At 64.9% G+C, this 22,026-nt stretch overlaps 1 protein-coding gene across 4 annotated transcripts in view; it reads right to left on the bottom strand.

Annotated features, from left to right (window-relative positions):
* Positions 1-1,991: 1,991 nt before the first annotated feature.
* Positions 1,992-22,026, bottom strand: part of OGDH (oxoglutarate dehydrogenase) — a 31,399-nt gene continuing 11,364 nt past the window's right edge. For 2 of the 4 annotated variants that reach the window (XM_029074816.1, XM_029074817.2), the window contains exons 3-24: positions 17,607-17,795; positions 16,704-16,794; positions 13,175-13,219; positions 11,136-11,251; positions 10,224-10,378; positions 9,926-10,072; positions 9,332-9,422; positions 8,969-9,148; positions 7,798-7,926; positions 7,391-7,570; positions 7,150-7,302; positions 6,688-6,790; positions 6,380-6,508; positions 5,929-6,079; positions 5,627-5,754; positions 5,341-5,519; positions 5,037-5,108; positions 4,202-4,324; positions 3,866-3,938; positions 3,573-3,736; positions 3,230-3,384; positions 1,992-3,130 (exon numbers count right to left, since the gene is read on the bottom strand). In XM_029074816.1, coding sequence (XP_028930649.1) covers positions 3,010-3,130; positions 3,230-3,384; positions 3,573-3,736; positions 3,866-3,938; positions 4,202-4,324; positions 5,037-5,108; positions 5,341-5,519; positions 5,627-5,754; positions 5,929-6,079; positions 6,380-6,508; positions 6,688-6,790; positions 7,150-7,302; positions 7,391-7,570; positions 7,798-7,926; positions 8,969-9,148; positions 9,332-9,422; positions 9,926-10,072; positions 10,224-10,378; positions 11,136-11,251; positions 13,175-13,219; positions 16,704-16,794; positions 17,607-17,795 — 2,874 coding nt within the window. In that variant the 3' untranslated portion in view covers positions 1,992-3,009. Of the gene's footprint in view, positions 3,131-3,229; positions 3,385-3,572; positions 3,737-3,865; positions 3,939-4,201; positions 4,325-5,036; positions 5,109-5,340; positions 5,520-5,626; positions 5,755-5,928; positions 6,080-6,379; positions 6,509-6,687; positions 6,791-7,149; positions 7,303-7,390; positions 7,571-7,797; positions 7,927-8,968; positions 9,149-9,331; positions 9,423-9,925; positions 10,073-10,223; positions 10,379-11,135; positions 11,252-13,174; positions 13,220-16,410; positions 16,514-16,703; positions 16,795-17,606; positions 17,796-22,026 lie in introns of all 4 variants that reach the window. The other 2 variants (XM_029074819.1, XM_029074818.1) reach the window with 2 other exon arrangements.

Genomic DNA, 22,026 nt, shown 5'->3' with positions numbered 1-22,026 from the left:
GTTCCACCTGATTAACTGGTATTTACCCTGGTGCTTAGTACGTGCTTGGCACACAGTAAGTCTTAACACATGCCATTAAAAACAAAACAAAAGCCCTCCATTCAGCCTGTCCCCGAATAATCCCGAGTCCTTCTTCCCCAACATTTCCAGAATCTTGCTCTTCCTCTCCCAGTGGCCCCCACGCCGGTCCAAGCCCTTGCTTGTCTCCGCTTGACCGCTGCATGAGCATCCTTGCTGGTCTCCCTGCCTCCAATCTCTCTGCTCTCCGGACCTCACTTCACTCTGCCGCCCGGGTCATTTTTCTAAAATACTGTTCTCAAAAAACTTAGTTACTCATTCCTCTGGGCACTGAACTGAAACTCCTCCTCATCAGCTTGAAGGCCCTCAGTCAGCTCTCTCCCTTCTACTTACCCATTCTCCTCTCCCACTACACTCCAGCTCACACTCATCATTCCTAGGGAGCCAACGTAGCCATCGTGACTCCTCTCCCTCGGCCCACACCTTGGCCACCGCCCGGAACTCCCTTCCCCTTCCCATCCCGCAGCTCTCTCCGTCTTCCTAGCCCTTTCCCGATCCCACCTCCTCTGGGAGGCCTTCCCCGATTCACCTTCCTTTCATCTCCCCACCTGCCACTTCAGCCAGCCCTTCCGCACCAACACGCAGTTCGGTGTTACCCACCCCCGTGGCACCGTCGCACGTAGCGGCCAGGTGCGGCGGATAGAGCCCGGGCCCTGGAGTCAGAAGGTCCCGGGGTCCAATCCTGACTCCACCCCTTCTCTGCTGCGGGGCCTCGGGCGAGTCGCTTCGCTTCTCTGTGCCTCAGCTAGCACATCTGTAAAATGGGGAAGAAGACTGTGAGGCGGGCCAGGGACCGTGTCCGACCCGATTTCCTTGTATCCACCCCGGCTCTCGGGACAGTGCCCGGCACCCGGAGAAGCAGCGTGGCTCCGTGGCAAGAGCCCGGCCTTGGGAGTCAGAGGTCATGGGTTCGAATCCCGGCTCTGCCACTTGTCAGCTGGGTGACTGTGGGCGAGTCACTTCATTTCTCTGGGCCTCAGTGACCTCATCTGTAAAATGGGGATTAACTGGGAGCCTCACGTGGGGCAACCTGATGACCCTGTACCTCCCCCAGTGCTTGGCACATAGTAAGCGTTTCAGAAATAGCAGAGTGGTGATGATCGGTACTCCTCTTCTCATTCGGCCCCCAGCCTCCGTCCGATGCCCCCGCCGGGCCGGAGCTTGGATGGGTGGGGCCAGGAAAGGGCGAGGCCGGCGGCTGCGGGCTTCGGGGTCCCCGGGTGTCCGCTGCCCGCCGGGCCCCGGGGTCGGGGGAGGAAGCGGGGCCGGGCCGCGGCCCTTCCTCTTGCCGCCGCCCCCGGAGGCCAGGCCGGAGCCCTGCGGGGGGAGGGGGGGGGCGGGGGAGGGGGCCCGGCCGGCGCCGACAGGAAGGGGTCGGGGTCGCCCCCTGCCCTCCCCCCGGGGGCCCCCGTCGTCAGGGCAACCGACCCCGTGACGCCGGCCGGCTCGCCCCGCCCCCCTCCGGCCGGTCACGTGTGTCTGTGCAACAGGAAGGAAGGGGTTAACCTCAGGGCGCGTCCCCGCCCCGGCCGGGAGGGGCTCGTTCCCACGGCAACCGGGCGCGGGGGCGCTCCCGGGCACGCGCCCCGCGGCCTCCCCCGCGCTTTAACCCTCGGCGCGCCGGCCGGGGGGGACGGCGACCCCTAGTGGCGGCGGCGAGGAACGGCCCCGGCCCGGCCCGGCCCGGCCTTTCCGAGCGGCCGACTGGGGGCCGGTCCTGGGGTGGGGGGCCCGCCGCACAGCGGGGAGGGCGACCCTCCCTCCGGGTCCCCCAACGGGACGGCGGCAGGGGTGGGGGCCTCCGGAGCCGGGCGCGTCCGGGGCCCCGCTCAGGCAGCCACTTCCCCAGCGCGCCCGCCCGCTCGCTCGCAGACTTGGCCGGAGCCAAGGCGGGGAAGGGGAGGGCGGCAGGCGACAGGCCCAAGGGTAACTTTATTGGATCGTGAAGCCAAATACAACGTAAAGCCGGGTTGGGTTGGTTCTTTTTTTTTTTTAACAAAATAAATAAATCAGATCTGTCACGGGAGGGGGGGGGCGTCCAAGTGGTGACGAGGAGGGCCCGCCGCCGCCCGATTCCTGCCCGGCCGGGCTCCCGCTGGGCCCTCCGCTCCGGGGGGAGGGCGGGGAGGGGAAGAGGGTTGGCACGGGACGCGGGGCAGCCGGCGCTCCTCTGCTTCTCCGGGAGCCTCAAGTGAGGTTCGGGGCGCCACGGGGAGTGAGACGGACTAGAGCGGGATGGGAGACGGAGATGGAGACCAAGTGGCTTCCCGGCGGGCCCGGCCGAGCGGGGACGGGGGCGCCGGCGGCCGGAGTGACGGTCGGTGTTCGCCGGCCGGGCGCGGAACCCCACCCCCGGCCCCGGAGCCGGTCGCACAGCCGCGGTCAGAGGCGGCGGCGAGGAGGGCACGAGGCCCCAGGGAGCCACGTGGGGTGGATGGGGCACACGGATGCCGGGCGGAGCCCAGGGGAGAGCTGGAGGAGGAAGCTGGGAGGTGGGGGTGTGGATACGGTGAGCTCACTTCCCCGGAGTGGATGAGGCTGCCGGTCCTCCCCCGCTAAGAGCTCGTCACCCTGCGCACGGCGGGAGCAATGGCTGCCGGGGGTCCGACGGGGTGCGGCTCGGCCCCCGGCCCGGCGCCGGCCCCTTCCCGCCCCCGCAGCCGCCAGGCTGGTGGCGCAGGAGCGGGGTGAGACTAAACGGACCGGCAGGCCGGCCGCTCCCCTCGCCGAGGCCGCCTGGGGGGAGGGAGGGAGGGGGTGCCGGGGGTCAGGTGACACAGAGGATGGAGCGGTGACGGTGAAGAGGCCAGAGGGCCCCGCCGGGTGGGGGTGGGGGGCGGGGGCGGTGCGGTGGAGCTCAGGAGAGGTGGGCGGGCAGAAGAGCGGGCAGGCAGATGGACAGACGGACAGACGGACGGACGGAGCCGGCGTCTAGGACAAGCCCTTGAAAGAGTCCAGGTTGAAGGCTGTCTCTAGGAGTCGCTTCAGCTCTGTCAGGTGGGTCTTCTTGTTGCCCGTGGCGGGGGCGGCGGCAGGGTCCCGGCCGGCGTACCTGGGGTGGGGGAGGCCGGGGGGTCAGGAGGGAGCGCGGAGGGGTCAGGATGGGCCGCGCGCCGGCGGGGTGGAGCCCGATGGGGCCGCCCGTCCGTACCAGACGGGCTTGATGCGGTCGATGGTGGTCCGCAGTCGCGGCTTGACGTAGTCGTAGTAGCCCTGGTTCTTGTGCTCTTCCTGGCACCAGGCCAGCTCTGCGTTGGGGTACTTGAGAGCCTCCTTCTGCAGCAGGTCGAAGGGGAACGGCGACAGCTGCGGAGACAGAGGCACCGGCTTCGCACGGGGACGCCGGGCAGGACAGGACCCCGTCCCCCAGGATCTCTTCGCGAAAACCAAAGGCTTGTCCCCTCCCCGCCGGCCCGGGATGACCCCCCCGGGCGGCCCTCTCCCGGCCACCCTGCTTCAGGGCGGCCCACGCCCGATCCTCCGTCCCCCGTCACCTGCTCGATGCGGGTGATGGCCACCTCCGCCTCCATGTCGCGAGCCTTACGCTCGCGTGTGAGGTCATAGTAAACTTTGCCGGTGCAGAAGAGCAGCCGCTTGACGCGGCCGGGGTCCTGCGAGGCGGGCCCGCTGTCCGGGATGATGCGCAGGAAGTGGGTGCCTGCAAGCAGCCCGAGCGGCGCGGGTGACCTCGGCGGCCGGCACCGGGCCACACGGCGAGCCGAGCCCCCTGGTCCCGGCCGGTCCGGCCCGCTCCCCGGCCCTCCCCCGCACCCCCCGTGCCGCAGACCTGGCAGCATGTCTTCGAAACTAGAGCGGGCTTCGGGGTGGCGCAGCAGGGACTTGGGCGTGAAGACGATCAGCTGGAAAACAAGGGGAAGACAGGGGGCTCGCAGGGGGAGACGAACAGGGCTCGCAGAGGATCCCGTTTGAAAAAAGAACTGGATGTGGCGGGGAGAAAGGTGAGGGGAAGGGGGAGGTCTGGCCACCTTCCCGCTTCTGTCTCGGTCAGTGATGCTCGACTTCCCGAAGGTCCCAACAGCCAGAGGCGGCACCTCCAACGGCCCCCCCTCTACGGAGGGGGCGTCCGGACTCGGCTCCGTGCCCAAGCCCCGCACGTACTGACCGGCTTTCGGAAGGGCAGGAGGATCTGCCGCCGCAGGACGTGGAAGAAGTTGGCGGGCGTGGAGCAGTTCACCACGATCCAGTTGCAGTCGTACAGCTGACGCACGTCAAAGTCATCCAGTTTCTACAGCGGAGGGAGGGCGGTGAGCAGGGAGGGTGCGGGGAGGAGAGAGAGCAGGGCACGGGCCTCAAAAGACTCCACTGGTTTCCCATCCACCTTGGCATCAAACAAAAACTCCTCACCCTTGGCTTTAAAGCACTCAATCACCTCGTCCCCTCCTACCTCACCTCGCTGTTCTACTGCAACCCAACCCGCACACTTCACTCCTCTAATGCCAACCTAATCACTGTGCCCTGATCCCAACTATGTCACCGTTGACCCCCGACGCCCACTTTCTGCCTCTGGCCTCGGATGCCCTCCCTCCACTAATCTGACAGTGACTCTCCCCCGTTCAAAGCCTTATTGAAGGCACAGCTCCTCCAAGAGGCCTTTCCTAAGCCCCTCTTTCCTCTTCTCCAACTCCTTTCTGTGTCACCCTGACTTGCTCCCTTTGTTCTCCCCGCCTTCCCAGCCCCACAGCACTTTTGTACAGATCTGTCATCTATTTATAACGATGACGGTCTCCCCCAGACTGTAAGCTCGTTGTCGGGACTGTCTGTTGTTGTACTGTACCCTCCCAAGCGCTCAGAACGGTGTTCTGCACACGGTAAGTGCTCAATAAACACAAGTCAACTGAATGGAGTTGGGCGGAGTGGGAGGTCTCCGGGCGGGGAGCAGCAGCGACCGCGAGACCGCAACAGCTGACCGCGGGGGACCGGGGGCGGCCCCGACTCACCGGGAAGACGTCGGGGTCATCGTTGCACATCTGCAGGAAGCGCTCCGGTCTGGCCGACGAATGTTCCGGACCCTGGCCCGGGGGGACGACAGTGGGCTCGGCTCCAGGAACGGGCCCGTCTGGCCGGCCGCCCGCCCGCCCCCCAACCCCACTCAGCTCTGCCCGTCCCTCTCCCTCAGCGGGAAATGGGGTGATTGGGGGCCGGCTCAGGGCAGGGGACAGACTCGAGGGGCAGCCAGGGAGACCGGGGCCCGGGCTGGAGACAAGAGTGGGACGGGGCGCGGGAGTGGGGCTCCGGCCTCACCATGCCCTCCATGCCATGGGGCAAGAGCAGCACGATGCCGTTCTGCCGCACCCACTTGGCCTGCCCGGGGCTGATGAACTGGTCGATGATGCACTGGGCCGTGTTGTGGAAGTCCCCAAACTGGGCCTCCCACAGGACTAGGGCGTTGGGGCTGGCCATGGCGAAGCCCAACTCGAAGCCTGCGAGGAGGGCGGAGGGGGTAGAACGGGGGAGGAAGGTGAGCCGGGGAGAACCGGCCCCTAGCCCGCCCCGGTCCCGGCCCAGCGGCGAGAGCAGGGTCACGCACCCAGAACCCCGTACTCGGACAGGGAGCTGTTGCAGACGGTGTAGGGCGCTTGGTTGGGCCACAGGTGGTTCATGGGGATGCAGGTCCGCTTGTCGACGTTCTGGTCGTGCAGTACGTGGTGCCGGTGGCTGGGGAGGAGGGGACGGTGCGGGGGCCGTTAGCCCCGGGGGCCGCCTGGCGCGGCGGGACCGGGAAGCGGGGAGGAGGGGCCTGGTCCCCGGCGGGGGCGGCGGGGAGAGAAAGGCTAGATCCCGGTCACGCCAACGGGCCGAGGCTCCCGGAGGCCAGGAGCGCGGTCCCACCTGAAGGTGCCCCTCTCGACGTCCTGCCCGCTCAGCCGGATGTGGATGCCCTCCTTGAGGAGCGAGCCGAAGGCCATGTACTCGGCCAGGGCCCAGTCCACCGTCCGGTGCTTCACCATCTCCCCTCGCGTCTTCAGGATCCGGCTCAGCCCTGCGGAGGCCCCCAGCTCATCCCAGGCCCCGGCTGGCGGGGCCACGGCATTCCCGCCCCTCTTCTGGGAAGGGGTCCCCTTGCCGGCCGCCCTTGGGGCCTGCATCCCTCACTTCACACCCGGGGTCCAGCTCCGTCCAGGGTTCCCATAGAGCCCTCCCTCTTGCCGACCACAAGCTCCCGGGCGGAGGCGGGGCGGGGCATTTAGCAGAAAGAAGCCCCACCCAACCCTTCGGGCACCGGGGTCCCGATCCCAGAGAGGGTAGGCCGCTTTTCCAGGCTGGGCCCCGGGGCTGGTACCTCCGTGAATGGTGAAGTCTTCCACGGGCACAGAGCTGGCGACTTTGCCTATATGGGCCAGGTCCTCCTCGGTCAGGCCGGTCGACGGGCAGGCCATGCTTCGGGGCTGACCGTCCAGAGTGAAGAAACCTGGGGGCCCACGGGGGTGTGAGTAGCGGCACGTGAGTGCGGGGAGCGCCGGGCAGGGGTCCGTCGCGGGAGGGTGGCGTCCCGGGGGCCTCCGCCCTCACCCTCCTCCCCGCCGCCTCAGACAGCCACGTCGCCGCCTGATCTGGGGCCGCCCCTCACGGAGCAGCCGGCTTCCTCACCGGGCCAGGGGGAATCCAGCCAGTGTTTGATGTGGAGGATCTTCTCGTCCTTTGATCTGGAGAAGGCCTCCTCGCAGATCTTATCGTACTTGGAGATCTCCTCCTGAGGACAGAAGGAACCAACCGGGCCGGTCACCGTGGCGGGACGCTGCTCTCCCGCCACTGCCCAGAGGGCCTCCCCTCACCCACGTCCTCTGGCGGGAACGGTTCTCGGTAGGGAGAAGCCCCATGTCCGCTCGGGGTCTGCTGCAGTGTCCGCGGGCTCTGGAGGGGCCCAGGGGATGGGAAGGGGAACGGCCGGGGCCTCTGTCGGGCCCGGCCCGGGGTGGCTCTCGGGCACAAGGCGGCGGCGGGCCGGTGAGGTCAACCGGTCCAGCCCCAAGCCTCCCGAAGGGGCACCGCCACCCTCCGGGTCCATCTGGGGTCCGACTCCGGGCCCCGAGACGGGGCGTACGGCCGCACCTCGTACTCGGGCTGGTTGACGACGCCCTGCTCGACGAGCGTCTCGGCGTACTTCTGCAGCACGGGCTTCTGCTTGCGGATCTGCTTGTACATCAGCGGCTGCGTGAACATGGGCTCGTCCATCTCGTTGTGGCCATTGCGTCGGTAGCACACCTGTCAGCGGGGGCACCGGGCTCAGGGTGGCCCGGGTCGGGTCCCCGCCCCGCCCCACCGTCGGCCCCCGCACGCCGGGGCCACGCACCAGGTCCACCACCACATCCTTGTGGAAAGTGCTCCTCCACTCGGCCGCCACGTTACACACATAGACCACGGCCTCGGGGTCGTCGGCGTTGACGTGGAAGATGGGGGCGTTGACCACCCGAGCCACGTCGGTGGGATACGGGGAGGAGCGAGCCATGCGGGGGTCGGTGGTGAAGCCGATCTGCGGAGGGAGATGGGGGACTCGGGACTGGGCCCGAGGGGACCCCCGCCCTGGGACCCCAGGGGTGGCGGCGACGGTCCGCGTTAGCGTCTCGCCGTGAGAGGCAGGAAACCCACCCTCAAGGACGGACAGACAGGGCGGGTACGGATGGGTCTTTGTCGTGGCCGAGACACGGCGAGTGAGTCCCCTCGCCGGGTCTAGCCGGGGCCCCCGGGGCGCGGCATCACCTGATTGTTGACCACCACGTGGACAGTGCCGTGGGTCGTGTAGGAGGGCAGGTCGCTCAGGTGGAAAGTCTCATACACGATGCCCTGCCCGGCAAATGCGGCATCTCCGTGGATCAAGATGGACATCACCTGCGAGGGTGCCGAGAACGTCGGACCGTGGGAGGGCCGAGCCCCCGACTGGTCCCGGGGGACCCGGAGCGCCGCCAATCCCGGTCACAACCTCCCGGGGTCCGCGCTGGGTGCTTCTGGGAAAAAAGCCATCCCAGAAAGCCCAGGCGGCCAGTCGCGGGGAGAGCGGAGGGGATCCCGTCATGGGGTCAGAGGGAGCGGGGCGGCATTAGAGCAGACCTGTTTCTAGCGAGCCACCTGTAGCCACTACCCTGGCCAAAGGCCCCCACCTTCTGCCCTGCCTCTCCAGACCAGGGAGAGGGTCCCGAGCGAGCCCTATGCCAACCCGTTCCACACCTAGCGGGAGGCTCCGCTACGCTCCTGGTGGCCCCTCCGCGGGCCTGAGGCACTAGGCTCGATCCAGGATGGAGTGCCTGGCCCTGGGGGGCTCTGAGTTGGAGGCCAGGACGAGGAGGAGGATGTGATCAGAGGGAGGGAAGGAAGGAATGGGCACAGCTCTGGCTCTCTTCAGGCCAAGCCCGGGGTCCCTGTCTACAACCAATCTGTGGTGTGCCAGCTTGGGTGGGCTACATAGCAACGGCATGACCGTGACAAGCCAGGGTATGGCAGTAGCCCCTGGCCAAGTTGAACTCCTTCCTTAACCAATCCTCCAGTGACCGCCCCCCCCCCACCTCAGCCCACCCACAGTCCAGCTGTCCCGGACCTCCCGACCTCAGACAGGTCACTACATTCCCCCGCTTCTCCTGGGACACCCCAAGGCCAGGCCTCATCTCCTCCGCAGGCTCAGTCCAGGACCTGGTGCCACCACGGCTCCCTGTCCGCTGGTGGGACAGACGGGGAGGCGGGGAGGGGGAGCTGGGCTGGACTCTAGAGGTCACAGAGGCCACAGGGCAGGGAACTCCAACCGGGACATCCGGCAGAAGCTCCTCAGGGGCCGGGCTCTGGCTCCAGCCAGACTCGGGTGGGCACCCACGGTGGATGTGGGAACCGGCACCAGGGGCGAGGCAGAGCACGCCTGGCTTCCCGAGGCCACATCCCTTACCTTTTTCCCCTCGCTGTCCCCGCAATAGAACTGCTCTGCCTTGGTCTTCCCCATGACCACGGGGTCGGCCGCTTCTAGGTGGGAGGGGTTGGCCACCAGCGACAGGGTGATGTTCCTGTCGGTCACACGGTTGATCCTCCGGTGGTACATGCCCAGATGGTACTTGACGTCGCCGGAGCCCTGGGGAGGCCAGCGTGCCCGGGTGGGCCCGGGGGGGGGTCACGTCCTCGAGGTCCCCTCCCAGGATCTTCAGCTCCCCGTGGCCCTAACTGCTCCCCGGTTCCCCCGTCGGGGTTGGGAGAAGCCACATCCCGGTGGAATTCCAGTCCCCCCCAAGCCCGACGGTGGGTCCCAGTTCCTCACCTCATCGGCCGCCTCCAACTTTGAGTCAAACTGACAAAAAATCTGCTCCAGCTCCTTCCGGATCACGTTGGCCAGGACGTTCAGGCGACCCCTGCGGCACACGTGCGGGGTCACCGGGCGAGCCCCGAGCACGGCCCGCTCCCTGGCCCCGTCTCCACCCGCTCCGAGGATCGGTGGGGCGGAGCGGAGCCGGCCCTCGGGGACTCAGAGCCGCCGTGCTGCGACAGCCAGCGCCCGGCCCCAAGTGGAGAGAGTGTTTGGGCTCCGGTGTGGGCAAGGAGGATGGCCTCCCGCTCTGACCCACCCACTCCCTCCTCGGTCCTTGGACTGATTACCCGGCAGAAGCTTCCTGTGGACACGCTCTTCTCAGAGTAGGGGGACAGGGTGATGCCCCCACCCTTTGCCGAAGGCACTGGGCCACCTCTGAGGGGCTGCTAACGGAGCGTGGGCCGGGGCAAGTGAGTGATCCACGGGTGCGGGCTCCGGTCCAGTTCTGTCCCCCTGTCGCCAACCCCCACAACCACAGCGTGTGGGTGTATGTAGGGGGACGACGTAGGCAGTCGTGAGGGCACCCCCCCGCCGCCAGCGGGCTACCTGTGCGGCATCCCCATGATGACATAGTCCACCCCGTTCTCGCTCGACTTGTCGATGATGGTCTTCAGCGCCGGGATGAGCACCTCGCAGCCCTCCAAGCCGAAGCGCTTCTCGGAGGACCACTTCCGCTGAAGGAACTCCTCGAACCTGCCGGCACAGGAAGTCGCCCTGACGAACTCGACCGGCAGCGGACCGTTCCATCCAACGAATTTCAAACCGCCGCTCCCCGGGCACCCCACCCACTCCCTCGACCCCCGCGACCCTGGCCCCGGCCCCACCGGGTGGCAGGAGGCGGTACCTGGTCGACCGCACCAGCCTCGCTAGCAGGGTGCGCTTTTCCTCGCTGGTGAACTGCATGACGCCCGGAGTCTCAAACTTCTCCCGGATCCACTGGCACTGCTCCAGGTCGTTGATGAACATGAACTCCACACCGATGTGCTGGCAATAGGCCATCTACACCGCACGTACGCACACGCACAGATAAAAGACCGGCTTCCATCAAGGCAAGACCACCCTTGGCCCCTGGCTCTCATTTTCCCTTTGCCCCCCGTTCCTCGGGTCCCAGGGGTAGCCAGGCTATGCAGGGCAGCGAAGGAGAAGGAAATGAGAAAGTGGGCACCCGGGCAAGCAGGTGCTCCCTGTCCTACCACAGACTTGGCAGTGCGCCCTGCTGGCCGGGTCTAACCTCCCCACTGAGGGATGTGACCAGGGCTGCCCACGCCACACAAGGGCAAAGCATGCTCAGGGGGTGCTCAGATGCTGGCCGGCCTCTCCATGGGTGGGAGAGGGGCGGGTGCCCCGCCCCCGGGAGCAGGCCGGGGAGCCCGGGGAAGAATCTGACCCGTGTGGCCCCGGTGAGATCTCCGGCCGGCTTATGGGCCAAACCCGGGCCTTCTTCCATTTCGTGGCTCCCTGCCTGCCCCGGGCACTGGCAACAGGCTTCAGAGTGCTAGCTGGTAGGAAAGTTGTCATCCAGGGTATCTTCCACCCAGGCCGGCAGCTCCCCATCAGACACCCCGTGGACCGCCCCTAACCCCCCTGGCCCAGGCTCTTCCCATTATGCCAAGGGAAAGAGGAGGGAGGACCCAGATCTCTAACTGTGGTTTCCCAAGCCCAACCCCTCCCTGAGATGGCACCACCAGGGCACCCTGCACCGCCCAACTCCCCGGCCACCGCCCCGCCGGTCTCCCCTGCCCCAGGGGCATCTCACCTCCAGGCGCCGGATAATCTCCCGGAGCGGAAGGGCCGACTCCGTCCCTCCAATGAAAGTGGTAGTGGGCAGGTGGAAGACCTTGTCCAGGTCTGACTCGTCCAGGCCGTAGAACCCTGCGGGCAGGCGGTTGGGGGTGGGAGGGCCGGGCCCAGGGAGGAGACAGATGCGTGTTTGCGGGGCCCGGTCATTGTGGGGAGAGGGGAGGGGGAGGAGCCCAGGGTACGGAGGTAGAGGACGAGAAAGAAGAGGGCAGGGGAGGAGAGGAGGAGAGGAAAAAGAAAGTTGCCCAAGACTCGAGATCCAGAGAAGGAACAAATCTCCAGGGCCAAAACAAGCGATCAATCAATCAGTGGTATTTATTGAGCGCTTACTATGGGCAGAGTACTGTACTAAGAATTTGAGCGATGGTGAAATGCGGCCCCACAAGCAAGCGGATCAAGAATCAGAAAGCCAGGGCCGCCCTCCCTCCCTCCCACCTTCTGTGGCGGGTGAACGGGTGGCAGCGGCGGGGAACAGACCGGAATCGGGGAGTGGCTTTGCTGGCCATAGCCACCCCCCCATGGAGGCTGGGTCAGAGAGCCCCGACCCATCTTTAGGGCAGGGAGGCAGAGAAGGGCCACGAGAGGACCCGGGTCAGAAGGTCCGGGGCAGTGGGTGGGTGGATGTTCTCCCCCCAAGTACTTCAAAAGAAGGGTCGGGCTCCTCCGTGTCCATTGGCTGTCCTGCACGGGCCCTCCCCCCGACCTGTTCTGGATGCCCCGGCACCTGGGAAACAAGGCCTGCGGGGCCCCAAGCCTCGCAGAGGAAGCCAGAAGGGTGGTTGAGGCCTCCCACGTGGGGCCAGGCTCTCCACGGCCCCGTCGGTGGCAGGGTCACCTGGAACGGCCTCCCCCCGCCCGCTTCTCCCCTGGCTGTCCGACACAGCTCGGTCGGCTCAACCATCCGGCCGAGGCAGCTCGGTCAGCTCCTGGTTCCCGGAGCAAGCTGACAGAAGAGTGCCCGCCCAGCCTGGAACTACCAGGCTCTGGCCTAGTCATCGGGCGACGGGGACCGTCCCCGAAAGGCCAGAGGGGGTTCAGAACCACCGACCTCTCGTTGGCCCAGCCGCCCTTCCACTCCCCCGTGCCAGGAAGTCCCCACTCCAGACTACCGCCTCTCTGTCCTTACGTCCCCTCGTCTCTACCCTCCCCGGGGTGAACGCAGGGGCTGTCTCCAGCTCCCGGCTCGGGACCCGAGCTTTAAGCTGGCTCTGTTGACCGGAAGCTAGCCACTTCCTGCCTTCCGCCTCCAGATGCGGGGTGTGTCGAGGGAGGAAGGGAAGGGGGACCCCCTGACTCCCGGGGACCAAAGTGCCTTCCGAGAGGCTGATGAGGAGAGCCCGGGAGGGAGATCGGGGGAATCCAGCTGGGGGGGGGCCTGGAGACCCAGAGAAGGCTGGCCTGGAAAAGACCGTGGAAGGGAGCCGAGGGCTGCACCTCCCCTCACTCACTCTTTTCGGAAAACTGGGGCTGGGTGAGCTGTCCCAAGGCTACTAGTGCCGGTGTGCTCTGTGGGTGCCGGGGGTTGGGTCCGGGAGAGAGAGAGAGAGAGAGAGAGAGAGAAGAGAGAGAGAGACACCACCCAGCCAACCAGAGCCCGATGATGTGAGTCAGAGAGGATTCCCCACCCTTGCAGAACCGACCGTCATCACCTCAGCCAAGGCCGGGCACAAGGAGATGTGCCCAAAGAGATGCCGCAGGGCTCGTTCTGCAGACCAGAAGCCCAGCATGGGAGATGGAGATGAGAGACACACGTGACACTGGAGGATGGGGCGTCCGACGAGCGAGAGTGAACGAAGAACATGAGCATATGAGAAGGAGCACGAGAATACGAGAGAGAGCACAAGAGGACATGAGAGAGAGCATGAGAGACGGGGCAATGAGAGGTGGCCACCTCCTGCAGGAGGGGTGAACGGGGTGGGAAATCCCCTGGATGGGCCCAACGCCGGGCCAGGGTGGGAGGTGAGCTCCCTGCTTTCATTCCGTACCGTACCGTACCTCCTACGGTGAGCAATCTCAGCCGCTCCTTGAACCCTGCAAGGTCTGGGAGCCGGGGAGGGGCGAGAGGGCAGGCGAGCGCACAGGGGAGAGAAGACAGTGAGAGTTAGTGAGAAAAACCAAGAAGCCAAACCCCAACAGAAGGAGAGAGGAGTGGGGAATGGCACGGTCACGACACAGGACGCCACCGAGGCACAACAAGTCACCAGAGGGACAGGGTTAGTGAGGCGTGTGACTGATGGAAGATGATGAGCGAGGGGGACTGACGATGCAGACGTCCCGCCGGGAACAGCTGGAGGAAGACACTGCTCGCAGACCCTGGGGAGCGGCCCGGGGGTCCGGCCTGAGATCCCATCTCCGGTCCCCCGGCGACCAGAGGGGCCAACTTCAGGGCAGGGGCTGTCCGAGCCCTTGCTTGGGTGATTTTGGGGACAGGGTCCGGCGTTTAATAAGATGCCTAGATGGGATCGACAGCCGGGTGGGGCTGGGGGAAAAGTCCTCCTCCCTCCGGGTGCGTCTGACCAACGGGGATATGTTCCACGGGCAGGGGGACTGTGGCGGTTTGTGGCACCTGCCCTCTGCCAGTGGTGAGGGTGACCCACAGACGGAGACGCAGTTGGTGCCCCAGCGGCCGCCCCTCCGAAGAAAGCCTTCCGGCAGTAAAACGCTCCCAACAGGCAAGTCCCGCTAGATAGATACAATCTCCCCGTGACCTCGGGGGTCCCACGGTCCGGTGTCAGGGGACTACAGTGGCCCGCCACCCTGTTGAGGTATCGGGAGCAAACAGGCCCGCACCCCGCCACGAAGAACCAGGGCAGCCCAGCCGGGAAACCCTCAGTTCTCATCAGAGTCCCAGGAGGGAGGAGGCGTAGAGGCCAGGAAGGAGGCTGGCTTGCACAGTCACGAGAGCCATCGCCAGCGGGGATCGGGCACCGAAGGCAGCCGCCCCTTCTCCGGCCGGTCCCCGAAGCCAATGGATTTCACACGGAGGAGAGGGCCCGGTGTCCGCAGGCCGCCCCTAACCTGCACTCACCTCCCGCTCTGGGGGGCGGCGACCGAACCCCGGAGAGAGCCGGGCTCGGCGGACGGCACGCCCGGTCCTTCTGTTTCTCACCTTCCTTTCCTGTTTGCCGGCTGGTGGCCACAGCTCTTTTTGGGCCAACAGCCACCGGACTACTTGGGCACCACGGAGACCCCGGGGGTGGCGGTGGCCGGAAGGGGGTAGAGGGGGCTACGCCAGGCCAGGATGAAAGGAACTCCAGTGAAGTCCTTTCCCCAGCAGTTGTGCCCTGGGCGCATCCGGTCCTGCAGAGCATGACAGGGTGCCAGTGGCTCCAGGCCCCCATCCTGGCCCAGGACGTCTGGGGTGACCTTGAGCATTCTCAGGTCTGGGAAAAGCGCCGCTTTCTTCTATTGGCTCCCTGACAATGTGTGAGGGTGGGCGGGGTGACAGACTGGCCTCTCTCGGGTCCCGCCAGCGGATCCCTCTCGGTGTTATCGGTCAGGAGCGAGCGGCGTTCCAGGCCTTTGCACCAAGTCACCTCACACTCCTGACCAGGGGCAGAGCCATCACACCCTTCTCATTCTCCCGATTTTCCCAAAGGGAAAACCACCTCCAGGCCCCTTCTGGGTCACGTGAGAACAAGCAGACCCTAGGCGAAAGCGATGTGGGTTCTGGCGGACTGGCGCCCGCCCACTGGGCCTCGCTCTGACGCCCGCCGCCGCTCCCATTTCTCTTGGGATGCACCCTCCTAGCCCAAACTCCCAGCAGTGCTTCCACGGTGGCCTCATCATCCTCACTGATGAGACCACAGCCTCTCCCGCCCAAGCTGCCTCCTCCCTCTCCTCTGGCCGTCGGAGCCATCCTTGCTCCCTGTCAGAGATCCCTCCTCCCCCTAAGCCCGGAGTCTCTCCAGTGGCACTTGCCCAGCACTGGCCATGGCTCTTCAAAGCCCTAAGCGGGCTTGTGGGCTGGAAATTGTCCGGTGCTAGAGACTCAGCAATTTCTCCTCCGTCATGGGTGGGATTCCCAGATGTGGGTGCTCGATTAAATACGACAGATGCACGAGACACCCCCCCTACACACACCCATGAGGAAAGGACCCAAACTCCCCGGGGGGCTTCCCAAGACCCCAAGGCAGTTCTCGCTCAGGTACCACCACAATTCCTCCCCAGTACCAGTGGTCTCTGTCTTCCTGCTCCCCGACTTGGCCCTGAACTCCCCAAGGGTGGGCCACGACGGCCTTGCCTCTGAGGTCCAACCCCCAGCGCTCGGGACAGCAGGATGTCCGGACCCGGAGGCAGCACCGGCCGCACGGCTGCCAGTCCCACCTCCGGGGATGGCCGGGAAGTCCGACCCCTGTATTCTCCGGCCCCACCCTGCTGTCTCCCAACAGCCTCGACTGCAAGAGTGGGGCCGGAGGAGCCTTCGGCCACCCGGGCCCCCACGTCCACTGGCGGGTGGGTGGGAGGGTGGCACTGCCCGTTGTTAGCATGCAGAAGATCGGGTTGCCGGATTAGTGGTCGTTATTGTTTCTCTAATCTAGGTTAGCAGCCCAGGCAGATTAACCCCCCAAAGCCCCTGTGGTGAGAGAGCGCACCCCCAGCCCCTGGCCTTGCGGCGAGCTACGATGAGGTCACGGGCCTCGGTGGACACCGGTCCGGTGTTAGAGCAAAGGCACCAGGAAAGGGAGAGCCGGGGTGGGGGTGGGGGGAAGGTGGCAGATGCTGAGAGTTTGAGTCTAGCACCTCGGCCCAAGCGTTCCACTCGGGCCGCCCGGCCCTGGCCTCTTGGTGCTCTCTCCCAAGTTTCCTCACTGTGATCACTAGGTTTGGGCCATCGCTCGCTCAACTGGCTGTCAGACTGACCCCCAGGAGGGGCGTCCCTCCCGACGCCAGTGACCAAGGGAACCTCCCAGGCCTCTAGCCTGGGCCGGTGGGGGACGGGGGGTGGCTGCCGGCTTCCCAAAGAGCTCGGCGCCTGGGGCGAGGGAGCCCATCCGGGGTCGGAATCCCTCCCCATTCCAGACCACGGGAGGGGACGGGGAAGCCGGGCCACCGGGGCGGATCGCCTCGAGCCAGGTATCGGTCCAACCTGGGGTGATCAGTGCCGAGGAAACTTAAGACCCTTCCCCCTCTCTTCGGGAAGCGGCTGGTCTGCCCCAAGCCGGGGAGAGGGGAGCGAGGGGGAGCACAAGCCACACGGCCCCCACCCCACCGGGCTCCTGGGCCCTCACCCAGTCGGTCTGAGGATGTGATTATGTCTGCTGGGACGGACGAGTCCAGATCGGCGTCCAGGATCCCCAGGGGGTCCAGCTGGGCCACATGGTGCCCTCGGATCTATGGGGTGGCCGGGAGTGGAGGCGGGGAGGGGGGGACGGACGGACGACACGTACACCGAGGATGGGGGGGGGGGGGCAAGGAAGTGACAAAATGAAGAAAAAAAAAAAGACAGACAGAGAGAAAAGGCGGGGGGAGGGGTAAAAAAAAGGAAAATTACATTCCAATGAATTTGCAGACTAATTCTCACCGACGTTCGGAGAAACAGTTATTGGAGCCTCATCAAAATTTACACAACTAATGCCGAGAGGGTCGAGCTTTGCAATGTGGTGACCCCTGACCTGAAAGCAACAACATAAATTAGTCATTAAACATCTAAAGGGGATGGGGACGGGGAGGGAATGGGGCTGCCCTCAAGCCTTTCACACATTACCCTTCTTGGCCAGGCCCAGGATCTGTCACCCCCAAGGACCCATGCGACAGGCACCCACTTGCCCCATGTGGGCCGAGGAAGCCTTAGAGCTGCAGGGCGCCTTTGTCTGGGTGGGACCGGGCACCCCCACCAGGGAGCGCGGGATCTTGGAGAATCACAGCCCCGGCCCCTAAGGTTAAAGAGCCGAGTCAAAGCCACGCATGCCTCCCCTGCCGCCCCCAGCCAACCCCCGCCCCCAGCAATGGCACCTCAATGGCTCCAGGAAATGGAGGGCCTCCCGTTTGGGCGCTCAGACCAATCACCGCAATGGAAGCCTCCTGCCTCAGCTCCCCCGCCCCACCCTGGCCCCGGACTCCTTGCCTGCCCCCTCAGCGACAAGGGGATTGCAGAACTCCCTGGGCCAGGGACCGTGGGGGGACGGCTCCCAGCTAATCGACTGGGCTGAAGACTACTTGAGGGGAGGGACAAAGGCAGACGCGGGCGCTCCCCGACTTGGGCAAAACCAACAGCGCCTCAGGCATCGTCTGGGGGTCTGGAGTTGAGTAAAGGAGCATTTACAAAGGTCAGCGCACAACCCCCCCAACCCCACCGGCCACGCGCGCGCACGCCCACACACACACACACACACACACTCTGACAAGTGAGATAAAATTCAGATCAGCTTCCCCTCGCCCCTAGTCCCCTCAAGGAGGAGCGGGCAGGGCCGGCCTCGGCTCTTACCTGATAGGCCCGGATGAGCGACTGCACGGCCAGGTGATCCTCCACCAGTTTATCCACGTTGGGCTGGGCCTGGACCAGGGCCTGGGCCTGGCCCAACACGGACATGGCGCTGCTCAGGGGAGGGGGGCTTTGGTAGGCTGTACCCGGGGGCGCTCCGGCGTTGGCATTGCGAAAAAATATGTCCCAGGACTGAGAGCAAGCACAGGGATGGGAAGGAGAGTTAGTGCCCGGCTCAGACCTGGGAGGCCGGGTGGGGGGGTGTGGGCACCCCATTCCTCCCCCTCCAGAGAGCTGCCACTCGCGTGGCAGAGCGGAAGCCTGGCAAGATCCGCTCGGCCCCCTGCCTCGGCGGTCCAATCCAACAGCCCCCGCCCAGCCTGGCCCACACCCACCTATATCCTTCAGGCGCTTAGCACTTACTACTTTCCCGGTTCCCGTGCCCAGCAGCTCCTGGATTTTCCCAGTTCCTACCACTTTCCCAGTTCCCTTCTCCAGCAGCTCCTGTATCTCTCCTGGTGCTGCCTCTTTCCCGGTCCCCATCCCCAGCAGTCCGTGGATTTCTCCCCAGAGCCCGGGATCAGGAAAGAAGGCCCGACGCAGCGCGGCAGGCCCCCGCTCCCTGGTCCAGATATGACTCGTGGCTTCGGACAGGGCAGGGACGAGCTGGCATCGGTCCCTGCTCCCGCTAGCAAGCCAGCCACCGGCGGGCGGGTCAGCCTAACGACGGCTGGGGGCTCTTCTGGATGCGGAGGCAGGTGGCGGGGGATGAGGGCCTATATCAGCTTGTAAGACGTTTTGATGGTAAGCTTCCCGAGGGCAGGGCTCCATCTACCGTCCTCCGCCAAGCGCTCGGTATGCTGCCCCGCTCACCACAGGTGCTCAGTCAGCACTACCGACTGACCGGGGTGAGACGGGTGAAGGAGGGAGGAGTGCTGATAGGAAGAGCGTTTGGACTTGGGCTCTGTCCCTGATCTCTCTTCTTGGGTCCACAGAGTCCATCCCGGAGCAGGAAGCCCTGGTACTTGCGATCAGATAAGGATCTAGACAAAACGCTTGAGAAAGCGCCTTCCCCCGGGAGGCCCAGAAACCTGCCCCAGCTCAAATCCACCCCCGGCCCCGAACAAGACGTCTGCCTGACTTTTCAGCCCCAGCCCTGCTCTGCTGGCGGTCCACCTAGGTGGCTTGATTTTTGACTCCCCTAGCTGCGGATGTTTTCGCGTCTGTTCCCCGCAAGAGTGGGGGAAGTTATTCTGAATAATAATAATAATTATGGCACTTAAGCGCTTACTATGTGCAAAGCACTGTAAGCTCTGGAGAGGATACAAGGTGATCAGGTTGTCCCACGTGGGGCTCACAGTCTTAATCCCCATTTTACAGATGAGGGAACTGAGGCCCAGAGAAGTGAAGTGACTTGCCCAAAGGCACACAGCTGACTAGCGGCTGAGCCGGGATTTGAACCCATGACCTCTGACTCCCAAGCCCGTGCTCTTTCCACTGAGCCACGCCACACCGTGTCACAAGGGCGCTCAGTAAATGCTGCTGCCGCTATCGAAAGGCAGATTATTGTTTGGGGAAGAAGCACCAGGCTGAGGAGGGTCAGAGTGCCAAACACTGATTTTAATGTTTCTACCCCTGTAGACTTGTAAGCGCCTTGTGGGCAGGGGTCGTGTCTACCGACTCTATTATATATTGTACTTTCCCAAGGTCTTAGCCCAGTGCCCTGCACACGGTAAGCGCTCAATAGACCCCGTCGACCGACTGATTGAAAGCTGTCACTCCGAGGCCCCCCGGGATCAGCAGGCACAGTCCAGCCCAGGGCTCGGCTGGATGAAGGATTCCGGAGTGGATGGAGGAAGGGAGGGGAGGTGTTGGCTCACCGCGGCGTCCGGGAGGAACGGCCGAGGGCCTTTCGTCCGGTTGCCGACGAGGGCTGTCCGAGGGGGCGCTCTAAGAACCCACACGAGGCCCGGCTGCCTCCTCGGGTCTGGCTCCCGAGCCGCGAGAGGCCCAGCTGACGCCTCCTCTCATTTCACTGTCCTCGGCCGTCCCCGCCGGTCGGGCCGGCTCCACTCCTCGCCCCCGCCGCGCCAGGCTCTTAGCCGAGCCAAGATCCGGCACTGGTCTTGCCCTCGCAGAACCACACTGGGTGGAGTGGGCCTCCCCTAGATCCGGCTCGGTGGCCGCCCAACCGAGTCTGGGCCCGCTCAGCCCGCCTCGCTCCGCTCCTCGCCGTCCCCTCCCTCCCGGGGAGTCAAACGGGGCACGACCGGCTGCGGCTCAGACCGGCGGGCCCACCCGGCTCGGGCCCCGGTCCTCTGGCTCTTCTCACTCGGCCCTCGCTCTCAGGCTTAGTGCGGTACTCCGCACACAGTAAGTGCTCAGTAAATTCAACCGACGACTGAATGACTGCTCGACTGCTTCGTGGGCTTCAGTTCCCACTTGGCGACCCCCTGCATTGTCCTGCCGTGCCCATCCGGATGACTGGCCAGCTCCCCTCGCCTTCCCGGCCCACTCTGGTCACTCCCCTCCTCCCCAGGGGCCCCCGGCAGAATTCTGCACTCCAGGCCTCCAGCTCCCACCAAGACTTCACACGGGGGACCCAGACAGCTCGCTCAGCTGGCCATGGCTCCAATGGGGGCTGCTTTTTTTAAAGACATTTTTAAGCGCTTACCATGTGCCAGGCACTGGTCTACGCACTGGGGTAGATACAAAGTAATCAGGTTGGCACGGTCACCACTAGGGCTCACGCTCTTAATCACCATTTTACAGATGAGATAACCGAGGCCCAGAAGTTAAGCGACTTGCCCGAGGTCACACGGCAGACAAGCGGTAGAGCCGGAATTGGAACCCGGGTCCTTCTGACTCCCAGGCCTGTGCTCTATCCACTGTGGCACACTGCTTCTCTGCTGCTGCCACCTCTTTGTTAGTCCACTACGACAGAGGGGCCCTGGGGGCCCTGAGCCCCACACCACCGGACAAGACCAAGGTTGGCCTCGGCTCCCTGGTCACCACCATTCCCCCTTGAGAGGTCAGGCAGCCTCAGAGCTATTTTCATCTTCTCTGGCCCACCCGGGCTCCCAGGCAGGTGGAAAAAAGGGCCAGATTTAGAAAGCAATCACATGGGTGGGTGTCAGCCGGGACTGCCCTAAGGGGTTCTGGGACAGGTCAACCTGACCGGCTAGGACAGCCAGCTAACTTTCAGCCCACGGCCGGGGTCGGGGGGCGATCTCCACTGACCGAGAGCCAAGGGGCCCTACCGAGGGCAGGGGGGACCCGGGACAGGACGGGGGGCCTTGACCTTGAACTAGCATCCCAACCCCTCGCCCCTCAACCCGCTGGCCCGGCCGCCGATGCCTGGGAGGGGCGTCTGGCAAGTGGAGTCCACAAGTGCCAGGCCCAGACGTGTCGGGGAGCCGTGGCAGAGTCGGACCCGTCAGCCCAGAAAGGGGCAAAGGTCCCCAGGAACGGGGCGGAGGGCCGACCCCGCCCCACTCCCCACCTCCCACCAGCGCAATTCCTAAGGAGGTCCCGGGACCAGGCTGGGGCCTCCGGTTCCTGTCCCCTCGACCCTGGCAAGGAGGTGGAGGGCAGCCTGAGTGGTTGGGCTGGCAGAAGTGGGAACTCTAGGGAAAAGGAAAGGTGCTGGAGGAGGAGGAGGAGGAGGAGGAGGAGGAGGAGGAGGAGGAGGAGGAGGAGGAGGAGGAGGAGGAGGAGGAGGAGGAGGAGGAGGAGGAGGAGGAGGAGGAAGAAGAGGGAGTTCCTGAGTCTCCCCTGTCCCGGGGCTAGATGTCACCCAGCTGCTGAGGTGGCACTGGCCTAGTAGGGTCCTGGGTGAGCTAGAGGGGTACCTGGGACCCCCACAGGGGCTGAGGGGCTGGATGGAATGTCCCGCCGTGCGAGGAAGAGCCCAAACAGCTCCTGCTCACTGAGTGCCACACTTGGCCAGACCCTGGGGCCCGTCCCAGTGGCAAAAGGTCTCTCCTCCAGCTCCTCAGAGAAGCTCTGAATGGGGGCCGGACCACACAGGTCCCCCCTAGAATTATGTTAACAGCAATAACAATGACACTTGTTCAGTGCTCACTATATGCCAAGCATTGTATTAACAACTGGGGTAGATACAAGAACTGCAGGTTGGACACAGTCCCTGTCCTACTGGGGGTTTATAGTCTAAGCAGAAGGGTGGAGGATTTAATCCCCATTTTACAGACGAGGAAACCGTGGCCCAAAGAAGTGTCTTTCTAAAGGTCACACAGCAGACAAGTGGCGGAGCCAGGATAAGAACCCGGGTCCTCTGACCCTCACGCCATACTCTTTCCACAAGGCCATGCCGCTTCTGGTTTAGATTTGCTGCAACTAGATTAAACTGCAGGGAGCTGCTCTCTTTCACTGCCTACATCCTCCTCCTCTTCCTCAGTCCAAA

This window comes from Ornithorhynchus anatinus, chromosome 11 (genome assembly GCF_004115215.2).
Source record: "Ornithorhynchus anatinus isolate Pmale09 chromosome 11, mOrnAna1.pri.v4, whole genome shotgun sequence".
NCBI lineage: Eukaryota > Metazoa > Chordata > Mammalia > Monotremata > Ornithorhynchidae > Ornithorhynchus > Ornithorhynchus anatinus.
The sequence above is the reverse complement of the archived record's forward strand: the minus strand, read 5'-3'. Positions and strand labels throughout refer to the sequence as shown.